The sequence below is a fragment of the Haliotis rufescens genome, unplaced genomic scaffold, assembly GCF_023055435.1.
Source record: "Haliotis rufescens isolate VD_foot unplaced genomic scaffold, xgHalRufe1.0.p SCAF_8, whole genome shotgun sequence".
NCBI lineage: Eukaryota > Metazoa > Mollusca > Gastropoda > Lepetellida > Haliotidae > Haliotis > Haliotis rufescens.
The window spans coordinates 773,833-798,488 of record NW_025964372.1 but is presented as its reverse complement, the minus strand read 5'-3'; the positions used below and the strand labels follow the sequence as shown (position 1 = coordinate 798,488).

Here is a 24,656-nt window from a genome sequence, read left to right as displayed (position 1 = left end):
ATAAATAGCTGTAATCAGCACATAATATAATCTTTGTTAGACTTAGAAAATGGGATGAGTCATCGGATTATCTTTCTGTTTTTTTTCGTTTCACGGGTGTGTATATATATATTGATTGCATAATGTTTGTACATTAAATTATATATTTGGCTTTGCAAGCTTCTACACCTGAATCAATTTTTACTTCGACACGTTCATGATAGTACAAATAGCTGTATACATTTTGTAATGACATCTTATTGTCTTAAAATTAAAACTTGAAATGTGCGTCGGATAAGCTTTCTGATGTTTTTTCTCGAATGCTTAATTATGACCTAGGTGTATTTTGATGCCTATATTTGGCTTTGCAAGCCTCCAGGCCTAAATCCCTTTTTCCTTGAACACTCTCATGATAATAAGGAAATTTTAACTTACTTTCGTAAAAGAAACATATGATTGTGTTGCAGGCCTTCGTAAGCTGGGGTCAAATTTTGAAACGATGGCACGGGCGTACAGATCAATATGTTAAGTCCGACTTTACGATCAACTACTTAGGATACTGGACAGACAATGGTGAGAATATTTGTAGATGCCTTGCCTTGATTTTCAACATTGTACCGACGCATTTTGATACCAAACTAATGGACAAGGCATTTTGCACGGATAATGCAGCATTTATTTTAATAGCACAGAACATGCATACTACATACATCTAACTTGAGGATGTTTCCATGTATGACACACGAGCTTAGGATATACGCTGTCCTGTGAAAAACGCACTTTTCACAATTCTGGTAAAGCTGGCGGCAGAGCGTAACTGGATGGGCAACAGAGTTCGACAAAGCATGGTTTCTGAGAGATTGTGGCAGCTGTTAGACCTGTTACCTGTTAGTGTCTCCTTTGGAAAGGGACTTTGCAATTTTAACAATACAGACCGGGTTAGAACTGGTCTCTAAGTTCATATTTGAAATTCGTTGCAAAAGAAAACCATAAAAAGCATGTTGTTTGTTCAGGGGCCTATTACTGTCATCGGTCTGAGAAAGGAAGGAACCGCCAGAACACAGTGTTGGACATCAAGAATTACATAGACCAGATTGGAATACCTGTCAGGTTGGTAGTCTTACTCATTCTAAAACAGAAATAAATATGTTATCAGAAGAGTTTGATAACACAATGTCATCCCCCATGAATGACAGGTTCAAGAGCACATTTTATGTTCACGAGATCCTTACACGACAAAACATCTTCATCTATACAGAGAAATATGTATGTGTCAGACAATGTACAACGATGTTTTACTTGCTAGTTACATTCTTTGTGACGACCATAATGTTTACTTTCAAAAGTACTGGTCCCTTGGTGGGTACGGATGCTTACGTACCGGCAATGTAAAGTACAATTCAAAGTACCTATTTATGTCTACATGTATGCAACATTTTTTATTTAATATATCTTGTTACATAGCTTTTGTAAGCTAAATAAAGGTTACAGCGAGTGGTGGTATGATTTGGACAATGAATGCATTGTTTACTCTTCAGATACATTAGTACGACGAGTGGTGGTATAACTGGGACAAAGACCTCGTTGTTTACTCGCCAGGTACATAATTACTTGGACAAGGACTTTGTTGTTTACTCGCCAGGTACATACTTACGGGGACAAAGACTTCGTTGTTTACTCTTCAGGTACATTCAGTACGGCGAGTGGTGGTATAACTGGGACAAAGACCTCGTTGTTTACTCGCCAGGTACATAATTACTGGGACAATGACTTTGTTGTTTATTCGCCAGGTACATTCAGTACGGCGAGTGGTTGCATAACTGGGGCAAAGACTTCGTTGTTTACTCGCCAGGTACATAATTACCTGGACAAAGACTTTGTTGTTTACTCTTAAGATACATCTAGTACGAAGACTGGTGGTATAACTGGGACAATTACTTCGTTGTTTACTCGCCAGGTACATAATGACTGGGACAATGACCTCGTTGTTTACTCGCCACGTACATTCAGTACGACGAGTGGTGGTATAACTGGGGCAAAGACTTCGTTGTTTACTCGCCAGGTACATAATGACTGGGACAATGACCTCGTTGTTTACTCGCCAGGTACATAATGACTGGGACAATGACCTCGTTGTTTACTCGCCAGGTACATAATGACTGGGACAATGACCTCGTTGTTTACTCGCCAGGTACATAATGACTGGGACAATGACCTCGTTGTTTACTCGCCAGGTACATAATGACTGGGACAATGACCTCGTTGTTTACTCGCCAGGTACATAATGACTGGGACAATGACCTCGTTGTTTACTCGCCACGTACATAATGACTGGGACAATGACCTCGTTGTTTACTCGCCACGTACATAATGACTGGGACAATGACCTCGTTGTTTACTCGCCACGTACATAATGACTGGGACAATGACCTCGTTGTGTACTCGCCACGTACATAATTACGAGGAGAAAGACTTCGTTGTTTACTCTTTAGGTACATTCAGTACGACGTCTGGTGGTACGACAAGGACAATGAGCATGGTGTTGTGACGTGGTCAGCTCCACGAAGTGTCTTCCCGAACGGAATGCAGTGAGATAATTTATCTCTTATCGAACTGAGTAAATATTGCGTTAATCTTTAAATGATATTATTATCAGAACTACTTAGTATTGATGAATATAGTTACCCTATCATTATATTCACTTCCCTTATATGCTAAAATTAGAAAATTAGAACATACTTAGTGACAACAATATATTGAGTTACAGAGGGGTTTTTATGGGAGAATTTGTCCGATAACGTCAAAAATTTAAGTTTCCAATCCACATTCTGCTTATTTCATAATATCATAATTATTACACATTATCATCAATGAACTTACTATCCCTACCACTATATACCTGTAAGTATCCCTCATATACTTGAAGTCAAAACTTCATGCTTGTCGAAAATAACGTCCAGTTTTACATGTTATCAGTGAAGTTGAATGGATATGTTTGGTAGTAGTGAAGTGATGTAACTCAAACAACTAACACATTTTTCCACTTGCTTTACTTCCTTCTGTGCAAAAGGTGGGTTTACAACAACACAGGGTACCCGGTCGTGGCCCACAACATGGTCTGGTAAGCCAGGTCAAGGAATCAGACAAAATGTATGAGATTTATCTGAATGTAATGTTTTTTTGTTCGAGAAATGCTAATGTTTCCCACATGGAGTTTTAATACAAACTAAATTACTCAAAGAAAACAACATTTCAAAATGCAAGGAAGAGCAAGAACTGATTATTAAATAACGATACGTTTGATGCGTGTTAATGAAATGATATATAATACTCTCACTTTCACAAGGAATATATGCTCAGAGTTTGCAAAACATCACCCCATCATAGCTGTGTAAAACTCTAGAGAAGCTTAAACAGGTTCCGAATAGTTTTGATACAGTGGAAATTAATTGCTTCGATTTGTAAAAATACATACATATATGTATACTGACAGCAATATGTCATAAAGTCTTGCATGTTTTGTTAATATTCTAGGTCAAGCAACACAACCTACGCTACTGCTAATGGAGGAAAGTATGAATTCCTGATCGATGGTCCAAAGTCATTACCATTGGAAGAGGTACTGAAGCTACTGTTGGTTATGACATAGATGTAATATATACTGGCACAATATTATTATCGCTTTCACCTTTACCTAAGCATAATTTGCTATGGGATTCTGTGTTTATTTAATGTACCATTTATTAATGGACGTACTTTTGGACACGTATCTCATAACGTTTCAGAGATTTTGGACTGATTTGCTCGCTGAGTCAAGGAAATGGGGTCTGTTTGTCTACGAACAGGTACTTCTTCTAATTACCAATTATAAAGTTTCATTACATTACAGATATCAAACCATAAAGACATGAAACAGTGTATATTTTTTGTGTGTGTCTTAATCTTGTTTCATTCTTGTAGGATTACCTCAATATTCAATTTCAACAAATCAAAAAACTTCTGAGTGACATTGACTTAGGCAGCCAATGGCTGACTCAGATGGGGAATGGAGCTGCCAAGAACGGATTGACCATCCAGTACTGCATGTCCTACCCGCGACATGCACTGCAGTCTCTGGAAATACCTGTCGTCACACAGGTGAGGGGCGACTATGGCTATGCGAGTGAGTGAGTGAGTGAGTGAGTGAATGAGTGAGTGAGTGAGTGATGTTATAAATGAATGTAGATTTATACTGATTAACCTGTACCTTTCTGACATGTATGTCATGGCGTTGGGTGCCCAACACCAGGGAACATCAGGAAGTTTATATATATATATATATGAATGTAGTTATATACTGATTAAGCATAAGCATTGTTTTGAATGAAATACGAGAAATACTTTCACCATATACCAGTATCTACCCCCTCGCCCCGCAAATATACCAAATATACACATTGTCATTGTAATTTTGTTAAGTGATGGAATGTATGTTTCAGGCTCGTGTTAGCCACGATAACCGGCCAAACACTGACAACTGGAAGATAGGTGTGACGTCACTATTTGCTTGGGCTATTGGCATTTCACCCTTCAAGGACAATTTTTGGACCACCAAGGTTCAACCCGGAAATGCTTACAGTATGTAGAATATCACTTGTGAATCAGAATTCAGAAAACATTTCTTGTTCAGTTGAACATGTGAAATGGGTAAAAAGATACATCGTTTATCGTCATTGAAAAAAAGTGTTTCCGTTTCTACATAGCCGTTTACATCCCTGAACGCTGTGGTTGCAACATTGTGTAGAAAATGAGTTCTCAATTAACATTACTATTTGTGAAACTTTATCTTTACAATGTCATTTCATGTTTTCAAAATGTCGAAATATTTTATCATATCGTGACTATATTCAGAAAGGGATATCATTTATGGTCATTGACGAATATGTTTCAGATGCTACGGAACCGCACACGTCCCTGCACGCCGTGGTTGCAACCTTAAGTACAGGTCCAGTAGGAATTGGTGACATGGTCGGGGGTACCAACAGGACACTCATCATGAAGTAGGTTGGCTGATGAACTAATTGAATACTTTTGCCTTTGAAATGTGAAATTTAATATTTTTTCCAAATTGTTCTCTTATGTGGTTAAAAATCGTACGTGGCCGTGTATGCTTAGTTACTATGCTCTATTGTATTATGTATTACTCCTGTACAAGTCATTGTTCCCATATTTATTTGATACCTTTTATCTGATCTGTCTAACGACTCACACATACATACTCACAAGTACTCACTCCTCAGTTCCTTGACTGTCACTTCAACTTTCCATAGATCTGTAAATGCTGACGGCCTTATCTTGAAACCATCGCGACCAGCCACCGCAATTGACAACAGGTTACGGAAGGTAGCCCTGCACTTTGCTATTCTTTAAATCTGAACCAGAGCTGGGAATGCATCTAAAGGATATTTAACACTTGATTTTTATCATATGGTAGCATCAGTTTCTTGTTCGGGAGAACTAATGAGACACTTGACTGGAGAAATATTTAGGTTTTTTAGTGAGACAAGGCTTGGACTAATTACAATTTTTTCAAACATAATTATCTTCAACAATGTAACAATGGTTAATTTGATATTCTGGACGTGGCTGTGTTTGGGGAGAATTATATTTGTCAAAGACTGGATATTGTTGGTTTTGGTGCTTCAAAACATTTCACAACAAAGCATTTATATAGTCTGTTAACAACTGTGAATCACAAATAAAATACGGCTTGAAAATAAAACGTCTGACCAAATATAAACTTTAATGCGCACCAAGTTTATGCGATCAACCATAACATTTTAAAAAAAAATACTAAACGATGATATTCGCTGAAATTGACCTTCTCATAAATTATATCTCCTGCTTGCAAGCATGTGTTGGGTTATGTATAACTGACAAACAGTATTTTGTTTTGATATCATTTACCTGAATATATGAAACAAGTTATCCTTTTAAAAGGTGTTCATTGTATTACATTCACTTACAATTAGTTTTCTCCTTCTCCTGTTTAAAATCAAGTTGAGATGCAATTGTGCATACCAAAGCCACAATCCTGTGAAAACTTTGACTGAACTGAGCAGTGATGTGATTCGGAGACTCTTAATATGCAGATAACACAGCTTGATCTGTGTGTACTGGAAACGGACTGTGCGTCTGTCTTTAAAATGTAAAGATAACAGGGTATAATAACAGGAGTGTCTTGTTGATACCCACCTGGGGCTTACACAAGGGCAAGTGACATAGAACTGCGTATTTTAACATATTGAAATGGTATGACTTGACATAACCGAGTGTTTCTTATGATACATGTTTTCCAGTTGGCTTGGGTAGTCTTTGATGGTCCTGATGGGGAGGTGTGGTCAACATATTCAGATTTTGGTGGTCAGAACAAGTATGGTATCGTTCTCGCTGCCGATCTACAGGGATATTACACCATGACGCCTTGCATGGCTGGATATCAAGGGGTAAGCCATTAAGATTTCTTTACTGTCATTCGATTTTTGTTGATTAATGTTTACATTTTCGTATTTGTTGCTGTAAATATAGTCCGGAATGCAACAAAAAAGAAAGTTGGTATTTCCAGTTTCCAAGCTTGATGGTCTTCCCAGCCAACACTCCCGACAAGATCCAGCCCTTGACGGACCGCCAGCCTTTGACAATGAGTGGCTGTACCAAAGCTGACTTCTGTCTCTACTATGCATCACCGACATTGACCTTTAACGGGTATGTGTACGACATCATTGCACCCATGTAGACATGTGTCAATACAGGAACGATAGCCACTGATCGAGGTTAAATCGAAACAAATATTGCCTATTCAATATATATCTATATTCTTGAAAAGAATATAATATACATAAAAGCGACAAAACACTTTCCATATTCATAAGAAATCTCGAGTGTACAATTCCGACTATATCATGAGCATGTGTTTATGAATCACTTTCAAATAGTGATGATACAAGGTGTTCACGAAAAGGTGACCGTAGCCTGCGTCACTGGTGGCACGGATCACAAACACATGCAAATACAAGTCAACTGTTTACCTAAAATAACCCACGGAACATGTGGTACAAGTCAAACTAGGGCATTGTATCAGACATCGTCCTTGTCACTGATGCTTCAAATCTGGAAATGTCTACACATGGCTACCATAAATCCAAAAGAACATGCTCCGATCGATTAGTGTCTATACATTGAAGATATCACTAACGATTTCGAATAGTAAATCTACATTATAGAAATCATGAAATATATCGATTCGTATATATTCATTGAAGATGTAACGAAATGCATCGATTAGTGATTATATATTTAAGATATCACAAAAAATAAATTGATTCACTAATTTATATTGAAGATAATCATGCAAGATATTGATTGGTGAATATTCATTGAAATATATGTTATAGTCATTTTGTAAAATGACTAAAATTTACGAAGATATTGCCAAATATAAATTCTAGTGAATATACATTGAAGATGTCACAAAAAATATTGTTTAGTGAATAAACACATCTCATGATGTAACAAAAAGATAGAAATAGGTATCAACGATCTGCTATGACGTCACAGTGCCTTATCTCAAAAGCCAATTCTCTGTAAGGATTTTCGATGGTTTTAATATTAGGTTTGGTTGGTTGGTTTGTTGTTTAACGCCGCACTCAGCAATATTCCAGCTATATGACGGCGGTCTGTAAATAATCGAGTCTGGATCAGAAAATCCAGTGATTGATATCATGAGCATCGATCCACGCAATTGGGATCGATGACATGCATCAACCAAGTCAGCGAGCCTGACCACCCGATCCCGTTAGTCGCCTCTTACCACAAGCATAGTCGCCTTTTACGGCACGCATGGGTTGCTGAAGACCTATTCTAACCCGGATCTTCACGGGTATTTGATATTAGGAATTCAAATAACATTCAGGTAAGTATTGATTTGAAAACAGAATCAGGGGAGGAACAATAGACGATATCACTTGACAAGAAACAGTATTGTGACAAAGTATTTTTGTGTAAAAAACAACAAAACAAATATATACAATGAATGCATGACACCTATCAGCGACTAAATATATACAATTGTTATCAAATAAATGACAGAAGTGTCATTATGTGGCTTGGATCTGATTCCGATTTATGTGGAAATATGAGGTTAGTAAAACTGTAAGTTCGCCATCAGATACTTTAAATGGCAAAGGGCAGGAGATTTCAATATAAGATGTATACATGTTGTACATAAATGTACATGAAGATGTATTTGAATGTTTCTAAAACTGTATGGACAGGACCAGGTGATTTCAATATAACATATTAACCATTGTAAACAAACGCTACAAGTATTTTGTTGTTTTGTTTCAATTGCAACTTGAAGAGATTGCAGTGAAATATTGTCGTCTGAACACTTGAAGGACTATACAAGTATTTTCCTGCAGCAAACAAGTTCTCATCCAGGGTGAGTTGGACAAGTGGGTGCCCATGTCACCCCAGAGAGTGACGGGCATCAACATTGCCGATGACATCACCATCAGCCTCACTGGAGCTGCCAACGAAAATGTCTCCTTCTGGTTCAACGTGGATGGTAAATCCTCACCTGTGACCTGTACTCTCGGAGCAGGAGGTCTAGCCACCCTCAGTTTCACAGCAGGCGCATGTCTTGGAGCATAATGAACATGGTGTGCCTGCATATCTGTACATGCATCTATTATTAAGTGTCCGTGTGTTGTACTTTGCATTTAAAAAAATATGACGTCGCTCCCCCATTGAATGAAAATGAATAAATGTTACATCAACTCTATCTTTGTTTTCTTGCGTCGTATCTGTATGCGTGCGTGCGTGTGCGTGTGCGTGTGCGTATGCGTGTGTGTGCTTCTGCATTTAATCCTTGGAAAAGAAGTCACATTCAGGTCAGGGGCGTGTTTATGATAACCTGTGCACAAAATGTTTTAATGAAAAAGAATCCCATCCATGAGTGAGGCAACGACTGAACCAATATCGCGTTGTGTACAATTACGTCCGGTTCGTAAACTGACGGGAAGATTTCGGTCGATTGCAGGATTTGCAGGCCATGTGTACCGTCAACAGATACTATCCAAATATTTTAAATCAAGGTGTTCACGTGCTTTGATGAACTTCATGAGATAAGACCTCTTCTATGACAAAATAGATCTTGATTATCGACCATCGATGGATCCTGATTAATCAGAAGTCAATCAGAGGTACATGTGTATAATCACATTATGCAGACATCTGATTGTCTTTTGCGTAATTCTACATATTCTGCGGTCATACACTTATTTCGTTTGCCCACCATTATGGGGTACATAAAACAAACTATCAATGCGACGACGGAAAACTCTTTCGGCATACTGTTAACTCACGCAAATCGCAAAAACGGGTGATTATAACGCATTGCTTCAGAGAAAAAAACTGTGTTCATTCGAGCTAAAACATCGTCTTTTTTTCTGAATATTAATCAAGAAATATTTTTAATGCCATGTCATGGGAAATAGATTAAGCTACTGATTGTAACATAAGTTACATTTTGTTCAGGAGTCGCCCATTGATCATTCCCGCGATGGACATGCATCAACATCCAACACTGAAGAAAAGCCCTCATAGATACATCCGCGTTCGATGATGGATTTAATTATTAAGACCTCAACTCATTACTTTTGAAAATTACAATTGCATGGAAGAAAAGGATCGTCTCTTTTTCAATGACTTCAGCAAGAAATAATTTTTCAACGTTAATTCCATGTCATGGGAAAAAATAAGCTATTGTTTGTTGAATAAATTACATATTAAATTGAATTTATGATGAGATTTCGTTGAGAATAAACCACTGATACTGACCTGGTAACGGAGGTTCCAGCAAACATCAAACAGCAAAGTAAAGCCAACATAGATATGGATACTTTGAGTAATAATTCAAACAAAGCCGTACATCAAGGAGCAAGAGAAAGTATTTTTCATTAACGGCTGTACAGCATAATTATAATGGCTCTAAATGTAATTTAAAAATTAATTGCATGGACTACAGTAGTCTGTCTTCTTTGCAACAATGGCTTAGGGAAACCAAGATTAGATTACATTCACGACTACACCTTAGGGTGAACAGTTCTTTCAACGTAAGGACAAACCATTACGTTTGTGACGTATAGCTACTATCTGCATAGACCTATTTAAATCGATAATAAAAAAGTCAACAAGGCAATAAGAGTTGAACAATCTTGGCCTATTCATCGCATGGAACAGGCAATTAGATTCAATGATTAAACCACATAGACCTCAATGAAAAGATCTATAGTTACGTTCAAAAATAAAAATCGTTTTGGCGTGATTTATTACCACAACCGCTTCCCGATAATGTTTATTCCTTCTCATTCAGAATGAAAAATCGAATCACTTTTAACTGAAGAACTGAATACACATCAAAGACACCTTTGTTTGGACGTACGTACTGCGGATGACCAGTTTTATTCCAAAGTATGATTTTGTTTTGTTGGTTCCTCTTCAGTCTAAAGTATATGGTTTAGCATCATTTTAGGGTTCGAGAATCGAAGTTAAAAAAAAACGTGTATTACTTCTGAGTTCGTTCTCCGTAGAAACAGACGATGTCGGGTGGATTATATTTACAATGACACACTCAGGGTTACAGGATAAAGGCCAGGCGAAGCCCCGCATTTGCGCCGCCGGTACACCCCAGTATCTATTTCATCGTTTCGTAAATATTCAATATTACATCCCAAAGATCGAGGGCCATGTGCCAAAGGCTCCGGAAACATATTCCACGTTCATCAGGCCGGACCGACCCACACAGTGTTCTCACAGCATGGCTTTCCTGATTTTCTTTTTAAATACGGTTATCAAAATCTGTTGTTCAAACATTTTAGGTGTTTGGGTTCTTTGGTTGAATGGTAGTCATGGTAGGACAGGACATGCTAACCCTTTTCGCGAACACCTGGTGTCAACACTGATTTTCAGTGGTCCATTCATATATATTTTTCGCAACTATTTTCACCTTTACACCAACTGGTTATTCTCTTACATTGATAATTTATATTAAATAGGTCGACCTATTTGGCGCTTCGAGCCTAGGTGTTTAATGGAAGGGTAGTGAAAGTTTAGTAAATATACTATTGCAGTTAGTATATTATGAGAAATAAATACTTTGAAAGACGGATAGTAGTCACTATTAACTGATCAGTAAATTGTACTAGCCTACGATAGGCCACCTATACTAGTCTAATCAGCAAATATTTATTAACTGGTTAGTAATATCTCCTTACAGGTAAGTGTGAAATTCACTAAGTAAATAAGCTTCACTAACTATGTTCACAAAAGATTATGCATAGAAACGCATTTTAGCACAATTTATACCAATCACAATGTAAAAGCCACCACAGTGACCCTTCTGTATAGGAGTAAATCGTCACAGTGACTCGTCACAAATATCTACAGTCTATAAATTCGTACAACACCTCGTCAGATAAAAATCGCCTCGACTCCATTTTGCAATGTGCCAGTAATCAGCTATCCATTGCTACCAGCTCTCGGTCATACAATCACGATAATCTGGCACAAACTGTCAGGAGTGTTTCTGCTGCATCTTATCAAATCCCCAGTTGCATGTAACCTTAACACTTATTTCCGGGAATAGGTAAATGTCATGACATCAGTTCGATTATTGGGTACCGGTAGGGAAAAACTCTACATGTGCAGATGTTTGAACATGTTTTGATTTGTCAGTTGTTCTTTGATGATTAATAGAGTGAATAAACAAAGCGTTATTTGTTATTTCTGAAGCTGGTGTTAATTATTCACAGTTTGACTGCACTTAACAGTCGAGACGACTTGTGATTGGAATACGTGGCCGCATCACGAACTGCTTCCACAGAGCTATAAAGGAAGTCCAACTAAATTCGTTACACGAGCTCTAAATTGAACATTTTAATCTAGAACTGGTACGTACCAATCACACTCCCTCTAACTCAGAACACAGTATGCTCATCATAATTCTACCATGACAATTGTATTACCATTTTAGAAGGTTTATAAAAATACAGCTACTGTAATTTATACTTAACTTCAGATGTTGTCTCTGTTCTTTTATGTCATGTAGTCCAACTTATCCTGAGAACTATCATACCACTATCAGTTCATGCTACAGATGCGATAAGCAATCTTCAAATTATCTGACGGTGGTATGTATTGAGTTTGGCCCATACAATCCAGTGATTGAGCATTGGTTTGAAAATGATACTCAATTTGGATACGATGAGATGCATCAACCAAGTCACCAAGCCTAATATCCCGATTCCATTCAAGATGCTCAAGACAAATTGTCACCTGGATCTTCATGTGTGTTGTGTGTGTGTGTTCCTTTCTGAATTTATCTGAATACGTTAACAAAAGATTATCTGTGAAATACCTGGGTTTTCAAAAGAAACTCATTCAAACGGATATGTGTAGTTCCGCAACGACAGTAGTGCTAGTAATATCGTTCACTTACGTGATTCAAATGAGTATAGTAGAACAGGGCCCTGGTATATGGACAATGTCATTTGTATCTTTTATCTAACCTTACCTGATAATTGCCGTGTCCCACCAGACATACATACCAGTAACGAGTATATCGTTCATCCTCGTTGCTGTGTAACGATTGCAAGATCGTTATCAATACCTCTGTCTATTTTGTTCAAGGGGATGTACATTGCATGTGATTAAGAATCCATTAATGATATACAAATACAAAGTCCTAATCCAGTGCATCCCAAACACAACCATGCAATGTTTGAAGCCTATTTCTGCTTTCCCCTCCGTGATATTGCTAGAATATTGCAAACTATACTCGCTCACTCACTCACTCACAGCCATGGTGGGTTAAACCATAGTGGTCAGCTACTGAGATCCGGGCATCGACCCCTGGTCCAGTGTATAGAGCGTCTGCCCGGAGAGCAGCGTTTATTCCTCTTTCACGTTAGACCCTCAAGCATAGCTTATGTGTCACACCGCATGGCAGTCAGCAAAATTCCATGTTCATATGATAAGTTGAAGAAATAATTAAATCAGTACATAAGCATATCTTCTCAAATGTCCCCTAGCAGAAAAATGTTGTCGGGTTTTGTTTTGTTTATTAACATATCAGTCGACAATAGCCAAGCAGCATGGTGGGGGCCTGCCCCGGTGAGGTGAAATTGGGTTTAACGTCGCGTCCAAGATTATTGCACTTATATAGCGACGTGCATGCACGTGTATGTGTGTGTGTGGCTGCTTGTACTAGTCCGGACTGATGCCGATTTATAGTGCTAGCTCACTGAGATACCATGCCGCAGTTTAACATGAATACCCCACTCAGACACAGTATACTGACTCCGAGCCGACCAGTCCTTGTTTTAGCCCCTTAATGCCGAGCGCCAGACAGGGTAACAACAAGTACAATCTTTTAACGTCTTTTTGTATGACGCGGCCCGGGATCGAACCTGGACCTTCCGCTCTCCGGGCGGACGCTCTACCACAAGACCACGGAGGCGGGGGGGCTGCCCAGACAAAGCAATAACACGAAATCTTCTAGGTCATCGAGCCTGGTGACTCGATCTATTATCCTCTTACTACATGCAGGGGTACTTGGAACCTCTCTTTACCATATGACATCCTTATCAACTTATGAATACATTGACATTTGGTTTATTCTTGTTCATTCGTATCGATATATGTTAACCTGGACGATTCACTGACTTACAGGAGTTTTATACGCATCAGTAATACAAAGGTTATACGTACCTACACCAGCCTTGACTCAACTTGTTATCATTTCAGATAGTGAATAACATTGTATGCATCCCATCAAGAGGTGCGTAAGTCGTATCATAGGATTGCGAGTCGACACCGTTTGAAGATGTGCCCCAGGGCCTGTATCTACCTATTTCTGTCTCTGTCGCTCTGTGTCAGTAAGTATGCATTCTACATAAACAATGGACGGCAACAGCGAAAGGGTTAATTTACTTTGAAAACAGAAGATCACGCCTTGTTAGTGGATTAATATACACGCAGAAAGATTTCATTCCACTCAGACATCATTTGAAGAAATATACATGTATGTTTCTCAATAATATATTATTTTCATCAGTCGATATTATATATAAATGTGCAATGTGTTAAATTTCAAAAAAAACTTCTTTGATTTTAGTTACATATTCTGTGATTTTGATATAATCTATGCATTTTTTACTGACAAGCCAACAGTTCTTTTAGTGAATAAGGTGATGCTGTATGTATTTACTTACATATTACTTATTACTGAGGAAACTGTTGTTTTAATAATGAATACGTTTGAGCAGTCTCAGAGGAAAAGCAGGACTTTGTTGTGAACGTCAACGATGACGGCACATACAACGTCGTTGTCCAGAGAGATGTGTGGCTGAAGAGCGCCCCCACCTTCTTCAGAGCCGATGGCCAAGTGTTCTCCTCTGCCGATGGATCTCTGAAGCTGGTCAAGAACACTCAGTCCAGTGGTGTGGACGTCGTAGGGCAGTGGGAGGCCAACAGCTTCCTGTACCAGGCAGGGTCCAGTCAGATCGAGGCCAGCTTTGTACAGTACACACCAGATCCAAGCATATTCACCTACAACAACCCGGCCATACCTTTCATGCTGTTCAAACAGGTGATTACACACAGCTTAGGAGTCAAAAATTACTTTCTAAATTGCATACGGAAACGGATGTAACGCTGGTGTAGCTTTTCCAATTCTGTCGCGAAACAAACAGCATTGTTCCTGACTTTGATATTTACATACATCATTTGCTTCTGTGAATATTAATATTTTTCTGTGAAAACAAACCCACCCGGCCAGACAGGCTTAAAGGCATTTTAAGTTCCTAACTTGATATTTTCATCACAAGCTGAGAATAACATGTTGGTATTTTTTCAATGCATTATTGTTCCTTGACTCACGTTTCACTTTGGCCAAGGTAAGTGTGTGGGTAAGTGTGTATGGTTTTACGCTACTTTAAGCAATATGCCAGCAATATCAGTGCGGGATATCAGAAATTGGCTTCACACATTGTTCCCATGTGGGAATCGATCAAGGGTCCCTGGCGTGACGAGTGAATGCTTTAACACTAGGCTACCTCACCGCCCCTTGGCGGAGGTAAGGGTGGTTAAAGCTGAATATAGTTATACAGTTATGGACTGATACTCTACTTTCAATTTGTTTAATATTGTTATGGTACTTCCTTACAACACTTGTTCCGAGGGGTGAATACTTCAAGGACACGTTGTCTTCATGTTTCCTTTCATCAATGATGTCAACAGCGCTACATCAATGGAGCAAACAACACCGCCTCCAACAGCAGCGACTACACCATTTCTGGCTTTCCTGGATTTCAAATTCAAGAGACGGCCTTTCCTTTGGGCTACCTTGGTTACGCTGGGCTAATGTTTGGTAGTGAGGGTCTAAAGGCTGGACAGTAAGCATATGCGAAACATATATATATATATATTTTTGTTTTTTTGCGTGTTGAACGGACCAAATTGCAAATTAATTACACCCCTAACATCCGGGTCAAAATTGGTCTTCAACAACCCACACTTGTCGCCAGAAACGACCATGCTTTTTGTAAGAGGCGACTAACGGGATCGGGTGGTCAGGTTCGCTGTTGATCCATGGCATCGTCGTATCATCTATCTATCTATCTATCTACAGATGGGGGCCATCATCATTCAAAATAGATGACGGGATCGAAAGCGGGCCTTTGGCCATTTTTGATCGAGAGAAGACTGCAAATACGTTGATTATCTCCCCTGCAAGCCGGTTCATGTCCTCATCACAATGGCGTCAGAACGCCAGCACCGGTGGGGACAATGTCTATTTGGGCACGATGGGCGCTGTGGAAGACATCCCACTTGGTGTAGAAACCAGTTTTATTCTGTTCTGTGGTAACCAAGGCATTAACAAGGTGCATATTCGTCCTTAACCTTAAAAAACAGCATTAAGTGCCATCAATATCTCATGCTTGTTTTGCAAGCTTCAAGAAATATATTAACATTCATTATTTTAAGCAAATTTTCTTTTGCATTCTTTGTATCATAAGAATTAATTGCGAATATGTTTTGCAGGCTTTCGTGAGCTGGGGTCACATTTTGCAAAAATGGCATGGGCGAACAGACCAGTTTGTCAAGTCCGACTTTACGATCAACTACTTAGGATACTGGACAGACAATGGTGAGAATATTTTGAAAGAGGTCTTATCTTTGACTTTCTGTCTTCAATGATAACCATGGCTCTCTGTTGCCGGACGTGCAGAGTTGGGTTCCTTAGTTTCCAGAACCAGATAATCTATCATGATCCTTCTTCTGGCACTACCGTATTCATGCTGATGTGTTTCCTACCACCAGCGTCATAATTATTGCGCCAACCGGTGGTTTAAAACATCACAAGCACAATGCTGCCACTCACAATAACTCTTGAGCTGATTTAGGTCTGATGCACGGACCCTGAGTTTACATTCATGTTTACGTTATTCACATAGTTGTACAGGCGCGTGCAAGTTGCATTCCTGAGAGTTTCTAGAGTTGTAGACCTGCGCAACACAGAAACACATGTACAATGTATGAAGTGTTTCAAATGGCAAGGGGGGCACGGGTGGCCCAGTCGTCTAAGGCGCCGCGATTCGCTGTGCAGAGTTGCGTCCCTTAGGCACGCCAGAAACCTTTGATTATGGGTTCGAATCCCGGTTCGCCCCGATTATGTTTCTAGGTTTGTCAGCACCATACCTGTGCTCGTGGGTTTCACCGAAGTGGTAAACGTCTGAGATCTGCATCACTTCGGGCTTTCCTCCCACATTAAGCTGACACGCCGCGATATAACTGGAATACTGTTAAAAGCGGCGTTAAACCCAACTCACTCACTCACTCAAAAGGCAAGTGGCTTTGTTCGATATTGTTTGAGTCCACCTAGCAGCGAACAGGATCCAGGTGGAAGATAAGGTAATGAGAATACAAAACCTTTGGTCCTGACATTAGAACGTGACATCGTTAGCATCTTTCAGTCTGAATGTCTTTGGAAATATACGCGGTTTCATTTGTTCAGGGGCGTATTACTACAATGTGAAGGAGAAGGGAAAGAACTACCAGGACACGGTGCTTGACATCAAGAGCTACATCGGACAGGTTGGGGTACCCGTCAGGTCAGTACTCATGTTAAACCATAAATACTCCAGTACATACAGTACGACGACTGGTGGTACTACCGGGACAGTGACCTCGCTGTTTACTCGCCAGGTATATTCAGTACGACGAGTGGTGGTATTTACTAGGACAGAGATATCGTGTACTCGCCAGATACATTCAGTACGACGCGTGGTTGTACTACTAGTACAGTGACCTCGTTGTTTACTCGCCAGGCATAATCAGTACGACGGGTGGTGGTTTTACTGGGACAGTGACCTCGTTGTTTACTCGCCAGGTACAATCTGTACGACGAGTGGTAGAATAACTGGGACAGTGACCTCGTTGTTTACTCGCCAGGTATATTCAGTACGAGGAGCGGTGGTATTACTAGGACAGTGACCTCGTTGTTTACTCGCCAGGTACAATCTGTACGACGAGTGGTAGAATAACTGGGACAGTGACCTCGTTGTTTACTCGCCAGGTATATTCAGTACGACGGATGGTGGTATTACTAGGACAATGACCTCGTTGTTTACTCGCCAGGTACATTCAGTACGACGCGTGGTGGTACTACTGGGACAACGATTTTGTTGTTTACTCGCCAGGTACATAATAACTGGGACAATGACTTTGTTGTTTACTCGCCAGGTAAATTCAGTATGGCGTCTGGTGGTATAACTGGGACAATGACTTTGTTGTTTACTCGCCAGGTACATAATTACTGGGACAATGACTTTGATGTTTACTCGCCAGGTACATAATTACTGGGACAAGGACTTTGTTGTTTACTCGCCAGGTACATAATTACTGGGACAAGGACTTTGTTGTTTACTCGCCAGGTACATAATTACTGGGACAATGACTTCGTTGTTTACTCGCCAGATACATAATTACTGGGACAAGGACTTTGTTGTTTACTCGCCAGGTACATAATTACTGGGACAAGGACTTTGTTGTTTACTCGCCAGGTACATAATTACGACGCGTGGTGGTACTACTGGGACAACGACCATGGCATCGTGACGTGGTCAGCTCAACCAAGCGTCTTCCCCAATGGAATGCAGTGAGATGTTTTACTTTTACGTGAATACTGTCTCAATCTATTTAGTTCCCATTTTTGTAATAATTATAATTATTACATATCGCTATCAATCAATTTGCTACCCCTCATATACTTGAAATGAAACCTTGATGGTTGTCGAAAATATTTACAGGTATAGAGATGCTATTTGTTAAGTGGAGTGCATATATTAGCTGCAGTGACGACATGTATTATCTCAGACCATCAAGTTACAATTTCCCGAATGTAATTTCGAGTTTGGTGGGTGAAACTAATAATGTTCCACTCTACTTCATCCTGTGATAAAGGTGGCTTTACAACAAGACGGAATTTCCCGTCGTGGCCCACAGCATGTTCTGGTAAGCCAGATCAATTATTTCTTTGAATTCCGAAATATCGAATTATTTTGCCATTTTAGAAACGCTTACGAAAATTATTAACATTTCTCACAATGCTACGACGTTAATATCAGCACTAATCCAAGATACGTTTGATACTTGCTTCTAGGTAATATGTAAGTCAATCAATCAACACATCTGAAGATGTGCAGCATAATCCTATATACTAACATTAAATAACATGTAAAATGTTTTGACATGTTCACATGACATTAATAAAGGGATTTTATTTGTGTCAATGTGCGATTATGAAGCGATTCCTGGTTTCTGCACATCTAGGTCAAGCAATACTACGTATGCAACTGCTAATGGGGGGAAATATGAATTCCTGATGGATGGACACAAGGCAGTACCGCTGGAAGAGGTACTGACACAACATATGTGTACATTTTAGTTGGAGAACGATATTTCTTAACTCAACTATTTTCTATGGGAAATTATCTGAAATTATGTCACCGTTATTATTACACTTCGAGTCATGTATCTCATTCCTATTCAGAGATTCTGGACAGATTTGCTCTCTGATGCAAGGAAATGGGGTCTGTTTGTCTACGAACAGGTAATAGCGCCTACTGACAAATTCCAAACATAACTTAACATTGCTTAATTTAGTCACATTGTACTCATATTTTACATTTCACAAACATAGTTTGTACTATAGGCTAGAGGCCTTTATATCTTTGAAATAAACATATTCAACTGCTAATTATAAATGAACATATTCTTTCTAACATTGATAAAATGTCAAACCTCGGGATGATGGTAAAGTTCAGGTTTCTTTGTTTTTTTCATTTCTGTAGGATTTCCTCGATGATGAATTTACACAAATAAACAAATTCCTGACTGACATTGACCTAGGCAGCCAATGGCTGACTCAGATGGGGAACGGAGCTGCCAAGAACGGATTGACCATCCAGTACTGCATGTCCTACCCGCGACATATGCTGCAGTCCCTGGAAATACCTGTCGTCACACAGGTGAGAGAGATTATGGTTGACGCCGATTCTAATAAAGTTCAGGGATACAAGTGGCAGGACTCGAACACGAACGAACACTATAACCATGAGACTGTATCGCAATGACCCGTGAAACACACCTTAGATAGGCTTGTGCAAGTTGTGCATTGTTGTGAAACGTTTGTTCCAGGCGCGTGCAAGCTTTGATTACCATCCAGGCTCGACCAACTGGAGGATAGGCGTGACGTCACTGTTGGCCTGGGCAATAGGCATCGCACCTTTCAAGGACAACTTTTGGACAACCAGCGTTCAACCCGGAAATGCATACAGTGTGTAGAAAATGAACATTACTATTTGTGAAATTTAATCTTAACAATGTCATTTCATGTTTTGAAAATGTCAAAATATTTTATCATATCATGATTATATTCAGAAAGGGATACAATTTATGGTCATTGCCGAATATGTTTCAGATGCTACGGAACCGCACACGTCCCTGAACGCCGTGGTTGCAACCTTGAGTACAGGCCCAGTAGGAATTAGTGACATGGTCGGGGGCATGAACAGGACACTCATCATGAAGTAGGTCGGCCATTTCCAAATTAAATGCGTATTTCACGACATATAATTTTGATTTATTCCAAACTTTTCCTCCATGTTTAATCATATCCAACATGACTATTTAATGTACTTTTTCATTATTCCCGTTGTCATAGAAACCTAGTAATCACACCTTTCTTCACTGTCACTTCATCTTTTCTATAGATCTGTAAATGCTGACGGTCTGATCTTGAAACCATCGCGACCAGCGGCTGCCATTGACAACATGTTACGGAGGGTACCTGTGTTCCTTGCTTTACTCGAATACTGACCTTTGGCTGTGAATGCAGTCCATGCACATTATAAAACTTGGTTTTTATCATAAGGTGTCATCAGGTACTCTGAATATAGTTATGACTGCATACTTATTATTCCATTCTGCAGGGGCTGGATTGACAACAATCTTCAAAATTACAATCGTACAGTAATGTCATTGACATTTTATTGCTGATCCTTATCTGGGTATTATAATACAATCACCCGTTACAAATTACCTTCTCATGCAACACACAATTCGGAGAACCAATGAGAGACTTAAATGGAGATATGGATGACATTATCAAAAATCGCTTATATGGTAACTGGTCAAATTTTGCTATGTTCACCCGTCTGACAGTTAAGAATTCAAATATAATGCTTACATATGCAAAATGTCTATATTTCAAACGTGATTGTTTATAAAGAACTTGACTGGACATTTGCACCAGACTGTGGAGTCTAGTCTGCAGTGTGTATGTAACATTGCCCACGTTTATTTTCCAGATGGCTTGGTCAGATTTTGAAGGTCCTGATGGGGAGGTGTGGTCCACGTATTCAGACTTTGGCGGAAAGAACAAGTATGGTATCGTCCTGGCTGCTGATCTGCGGGCAAGCTTCAACATGACGCCTTGCATGGCTGGATATCAAGGGGTAACATGTTACTATCTAGATCCTATCATGTCTCGCTTGGGGTTGTGTACCATCTGGTACTGAACACACGATGATGTACGCTGCAGAAAATCAGGGGTTAAAAATTGATATCTGTCATATATATATGTCTATTGATATCTGTATATTCAGGTTTAGGTACACGTACAAGTCGTACATGTACTTTCGGCAATACAACTTGAACGAATGTTTCCTGTGCTATTTCCAGTTTCCAAGCTCGATGGTCTTCCCAGCCAATAACCCCGACAAGATCCAGCCCTTGACTGACTCAGAGCCTTTGTCATTGAGTGGTTGTACCATTACTGACTTCTGTCTCTTCTATGTATCGCCTGTGTTGACCGTTAATGGGTATGTGTATTACTTCATTTCAGTCATGTAGAGATATATGTCAATACTGAAACGACAGCAGTAGTGACTAAAGGAATATAACCAGCGTCTCAGGATATAACATGAGTAACATGCCGAGGTGGTGATTAGAGTAAGTGCATTGATGATAATATGAGAGATTCCAGGTGATAAAGAACCAAACTGCTGTGCTGGAACCAAATTCACAATAGCTATAATATCGTCTGAAGGGCTGACCTTTGATCATGCTCGTGATAATCGTAGTGAGTGAGTGAGTGAGTGAGTATGGTTTTACGCCGCTTTTAGCAATATTCCAGCAATATCACGGCGGGGGACACCAGAAATGGGCTTCACACATTGTACCCATGTCGGGAATCGAACCCGGGTCTTCGGCATGACGAGCTAACGCTTTAACCACTAGCCTACCCGACCGCCCCGTGATAATCGTAGAAACTTGATGTCTTGATAAGATTGGATGACCTGATGCAATGAAGTTATTACTCTATTGAAAATCCATGTGACACGAAGGTACTAAAGACTGAAACTAACATACGTGGACAATGACGAAGCCTACGACGCCTAGAACAGCTATAACTGAATATATTTCATAAAATTTTCGAACATATTTTCCTGCAGCAAACAAGTTCTCATCCAGGGTGAGTTAGACAAGTGGGTGCCCATGTCACCCCAGAGAGTGACGGGCATCAACATTGCCGATGACATCACCATCAGCCTCACTGGAGCTGCCAACGAAAATGTCTCCTTCTGGTTCAACGTTGATGGTAAATCCTCCCCTGTGACCTGTACTCTCGGAGCAGGAGGTCTAGCCACCCTCAGTTTCACAGCAGGCGCATGTCTTGGGGCATGATTAACTACGAGAAGCGTTCATTCCGATACAATCTAATTTTGCAATACCTGGAATAGCGCCCAAGCCGAAATTCAATCTCTCTGAAATGTGATTGAGCTGTAAGCAAGACATGGCCTATGAAATGCCGTGCAAAGACAACAGCTGGAATGTGTGTATGTGTAAATGACCGCATAAACCTGTACATCTGTAATGTAATATATAACAGTATTGTAATATACCCTAGAATGCAAGTGAATAAACATGTTTCACACTTTCTCGTTTTCTGTGTATGCGTATGTGTATGTGTATGTGTATGTGTGTGAGTGTGTGTGTGTGTGTGCGCGCGCGTGTGTGGGTGAGTGTATGTATGTATGTATGTATGTATGTATGTATGTGTGTGTGTGTGTGTGTGTGTATGTGTGTGTGTGTGTGTGTGTGTGTGTGTGTGTGTGTGTGTGTGTGTGTACATGTGTGTGTGTGTTTTTGTTGTTGAGAGAGAGAGAGAGAGAGAGAGAGAGAGAGTGTGTGTGTGTGTGTGTGTGTGTGTGTGTGTGTGTGTGTGTGTGTGTGTGTATGTATATACATGTGTGTGTGTGTTTTTGTTGTTGAGAGAGAGAGAGAGAGAGAGAGAGAGAGTGTGTGTGTGTGTGTGTGTGTGTGTGTGTGTGTGTGTGGTGGGCGTCCTCAAGAGACACACATCCGCACCTTGTGACATTATCTTGACTGCCACTGAAAACCAGCATATCTGTCCCTGACCTATACCCACGGTCGTTGATCATGGCGACACTAATACATACCATCTGAATGAGGTGGGATATATGGCAGTTATCAGGGAGTGCAAGTGCAACCGACATAGTTCATACACAAAGTTCAATCACGTACAGTACTTTTCATAAGTAATTATCACCTTTTGTGCATTTTTTCGATCGAATAATGTTTCAATCAGACATACCGCGTTAACATCCAAAAATCGGACAGTGCAAGATTTCAGGAAAATTAACACGCAAAAAAAGTAAGGGTTTCCAATCACCGTACACGGGTTTTCCCATCACTATACACGGGTGTTCCCATCACTATACACGGGTGTTCCCATCACAATACATGGGTTTCCCATCACCATACACGGGTTCCCATCACTATACACGGGTTTCCAATCAACATACATGGGTTTCCCATCACCTTACACGGGTGTCCCCATCACTAACACTGGTTTCCCATCACCATACATGGGTTTCCCATCACTATGCATGGGTTTCCCATCACCATACATGGGTTTCCCATCACTATACACGGGTTTCCCATCACCATACATGGGTTTCCCATCACCATACACGGGTGTTCCCATCACTAACACTGGTTTCCCATCACTATACACGGGTTTCCCATCACAATACATTGGTTTCCCATCACCATACACGGGTTTCCCATCACTATACACTGGTTTCAATCACCATACACGTGTTTCTCATCACTAAAGACGGGTGTTCCCATCACAATACATGGGTTCCCCATCACCATACATGGGTTTCCCATCACCATACACGGGTGTTCCCATCACTAACACTGGTTTCCCATCACCTTATACGGGTTTCCCATCACTATACACGGGTTTCCCATCACCATACATGGGTTTCCCATCACAATACATGGGTTTCCCATCACCACACACGGGTTTCCCATCACCATGCACGGGTTTACCATCACTATACACGGGTTTCCCATCACCATACACGGGTTTCCCATCACCGTACACGGGTTTCCCATAACTATACATGGGTTTCCCATCACCATACATGGGTTTCCCATCACTAACACTGGTTTCCAATCAACATACATGTGTTTCCCATCACTAAAGACGGGTGTTCCCATCACAATACATGGGTTTCCCATCACCATACACGGGTTTCCCATCACTATACACGGGTTTTCCGATCACCGTACATTGGTTTCCCATCACCTTACACGGGTGTTCCAATCACTAACACTGGTTTCCCATCACCATACACGGGTTTCCAATCACCATACATGGATTTCCCATCACAATACATGGGTTTCCCATCACCATACACGGGTTTCCCATCACCATACATGGGTTTCCCATCACTATGCACGGGTTTCCCATCACCATACACGGGTTTCTCATCACCATACACGGGTTTCTCATCACTATGCATGGGTTTCCCATCACCATACACGGGTTTCCCATCACTATACACGGGTTTCCCATTACCATACACGGGTTTTCCATCACCATACACGGGTTTCCCATCACTATTCACAGGTGTTCCCATCACCATACACGGGTTTCGCATCACCATACACGGGTTTCCCATCACTATACACGGGTT

At 40.2% G+C, this 24,656-nt stretch overlaps 2 protein-coding genes across 3 annotated transcripts in view; both read left to right on the top strand.

Annotated features, from left to right (window-relative positions):
• Positions 1-22,582, top strand: part of LOC124129299 — a 28,087-nt gene extending 5,505 nt beyond the window's left edge. The window contains exons 5-17 of one of the 2 annotated variants that reach the window (XM_048389511.1): positions 447-552; positions 993-1,089; positions 2,472-2,567; positions 3,050-3,100; positions 3,514-3,598; positions 3,765-3,824; positions 3,940-4,116; positions 4,458-4,596; positions 20,063-20,171; positions 20,355-20,427; positions 20,952-21,098; positions 21,325-21,464; positions 22,098-22,582. In XM_048389511.1, the coding sequence (XP_048245468.1) occupies positions 447-552; positions 993-1,089; positions 2,472-2,567; positions 3,050-3,100; positions 3,514-3,598; positions 3,765-3,824; positions 3,940-4,116; positions 4,458-4,596; positions 20,063-20,171; positions 20,355-20,427; positions 20,952-21,098; positions 21,325-21,464; positions 22,098-22,329 (1,512 nt within the window). In that variant the 3' untranslated portion in view covers positions 22,330-22,582. Of the gene's footprint in view, positions 1-446; positions 553-992; positions 1,090-2,471; positions 2,568-3,049; positions 3,101-3,513; positions 3,599-3,764; positions 3,825-3,939; positions 4,117-4,457; positions 4,597-4,909; positions 5,019-5,288; positions 5,362-6,317; positions 6,465-6,583; positions 6,724-8,438; positions 8,761-20,062; positions 20,172-20,354; positions 20,428-20,951; positions 21,099-21,324; positions 21,465-22,097 lie in introns of those variants that run through there. The other variant, XM_048389512.1, reaches the window with a different exon arrangement.
• Positions 13,823-17,803, top strand: LOC125376925. The gene is made up of 7 exons (XM_048389514.1): positions 13,823-13,955; positions 14,346-14,668; positions 15,319-15,473; positions 15,710-15,962; positions 16,123-16,228; positions 17,096-17,192; positions 17,719-17,803. The coding sequence occupies exons 1-7, from the start codon at positions 13,904-13,906 to the stop codon at positions 17,786-17,788; spliced, it is 1,056 nt and encodes a 351-aa protein (XP_048245471.1). The 5' UTR covers positions 13,823-13,903; the 3' UTR covers positions 17,789-17,803.
• Positions 22,583-24,656: the final 2,074 nt, after the last annotated feature.

What these genes read in the sequence shown, in the direction of transcription:
- LOC125376925 (XM_048389514.1), top strand. Translation starts at nt 13,904, where the DNA reads ATGTGCCCCAGGGCCTGTATCTACCTATTTCTGTCTCTGTCGCTCTGT. An exon ending in CTTTCATGCTGTTCAAACAG is followed by an intron (nt 14,669 to 15,318) that starts GTGATTACACAC and finishes TGATGTCAACAG; the next exon opens with CGCTACATCAATGGAGCAAA. An exon ending in CAGGTTGGGGTACCCGTCAG is followed by an intron (nt 17,193 to 17,718) that starts GTCAGTACTCAT and finishes TTTACTCGCCAG; the next exon opens with GTACATTCAGTACGACGCGT.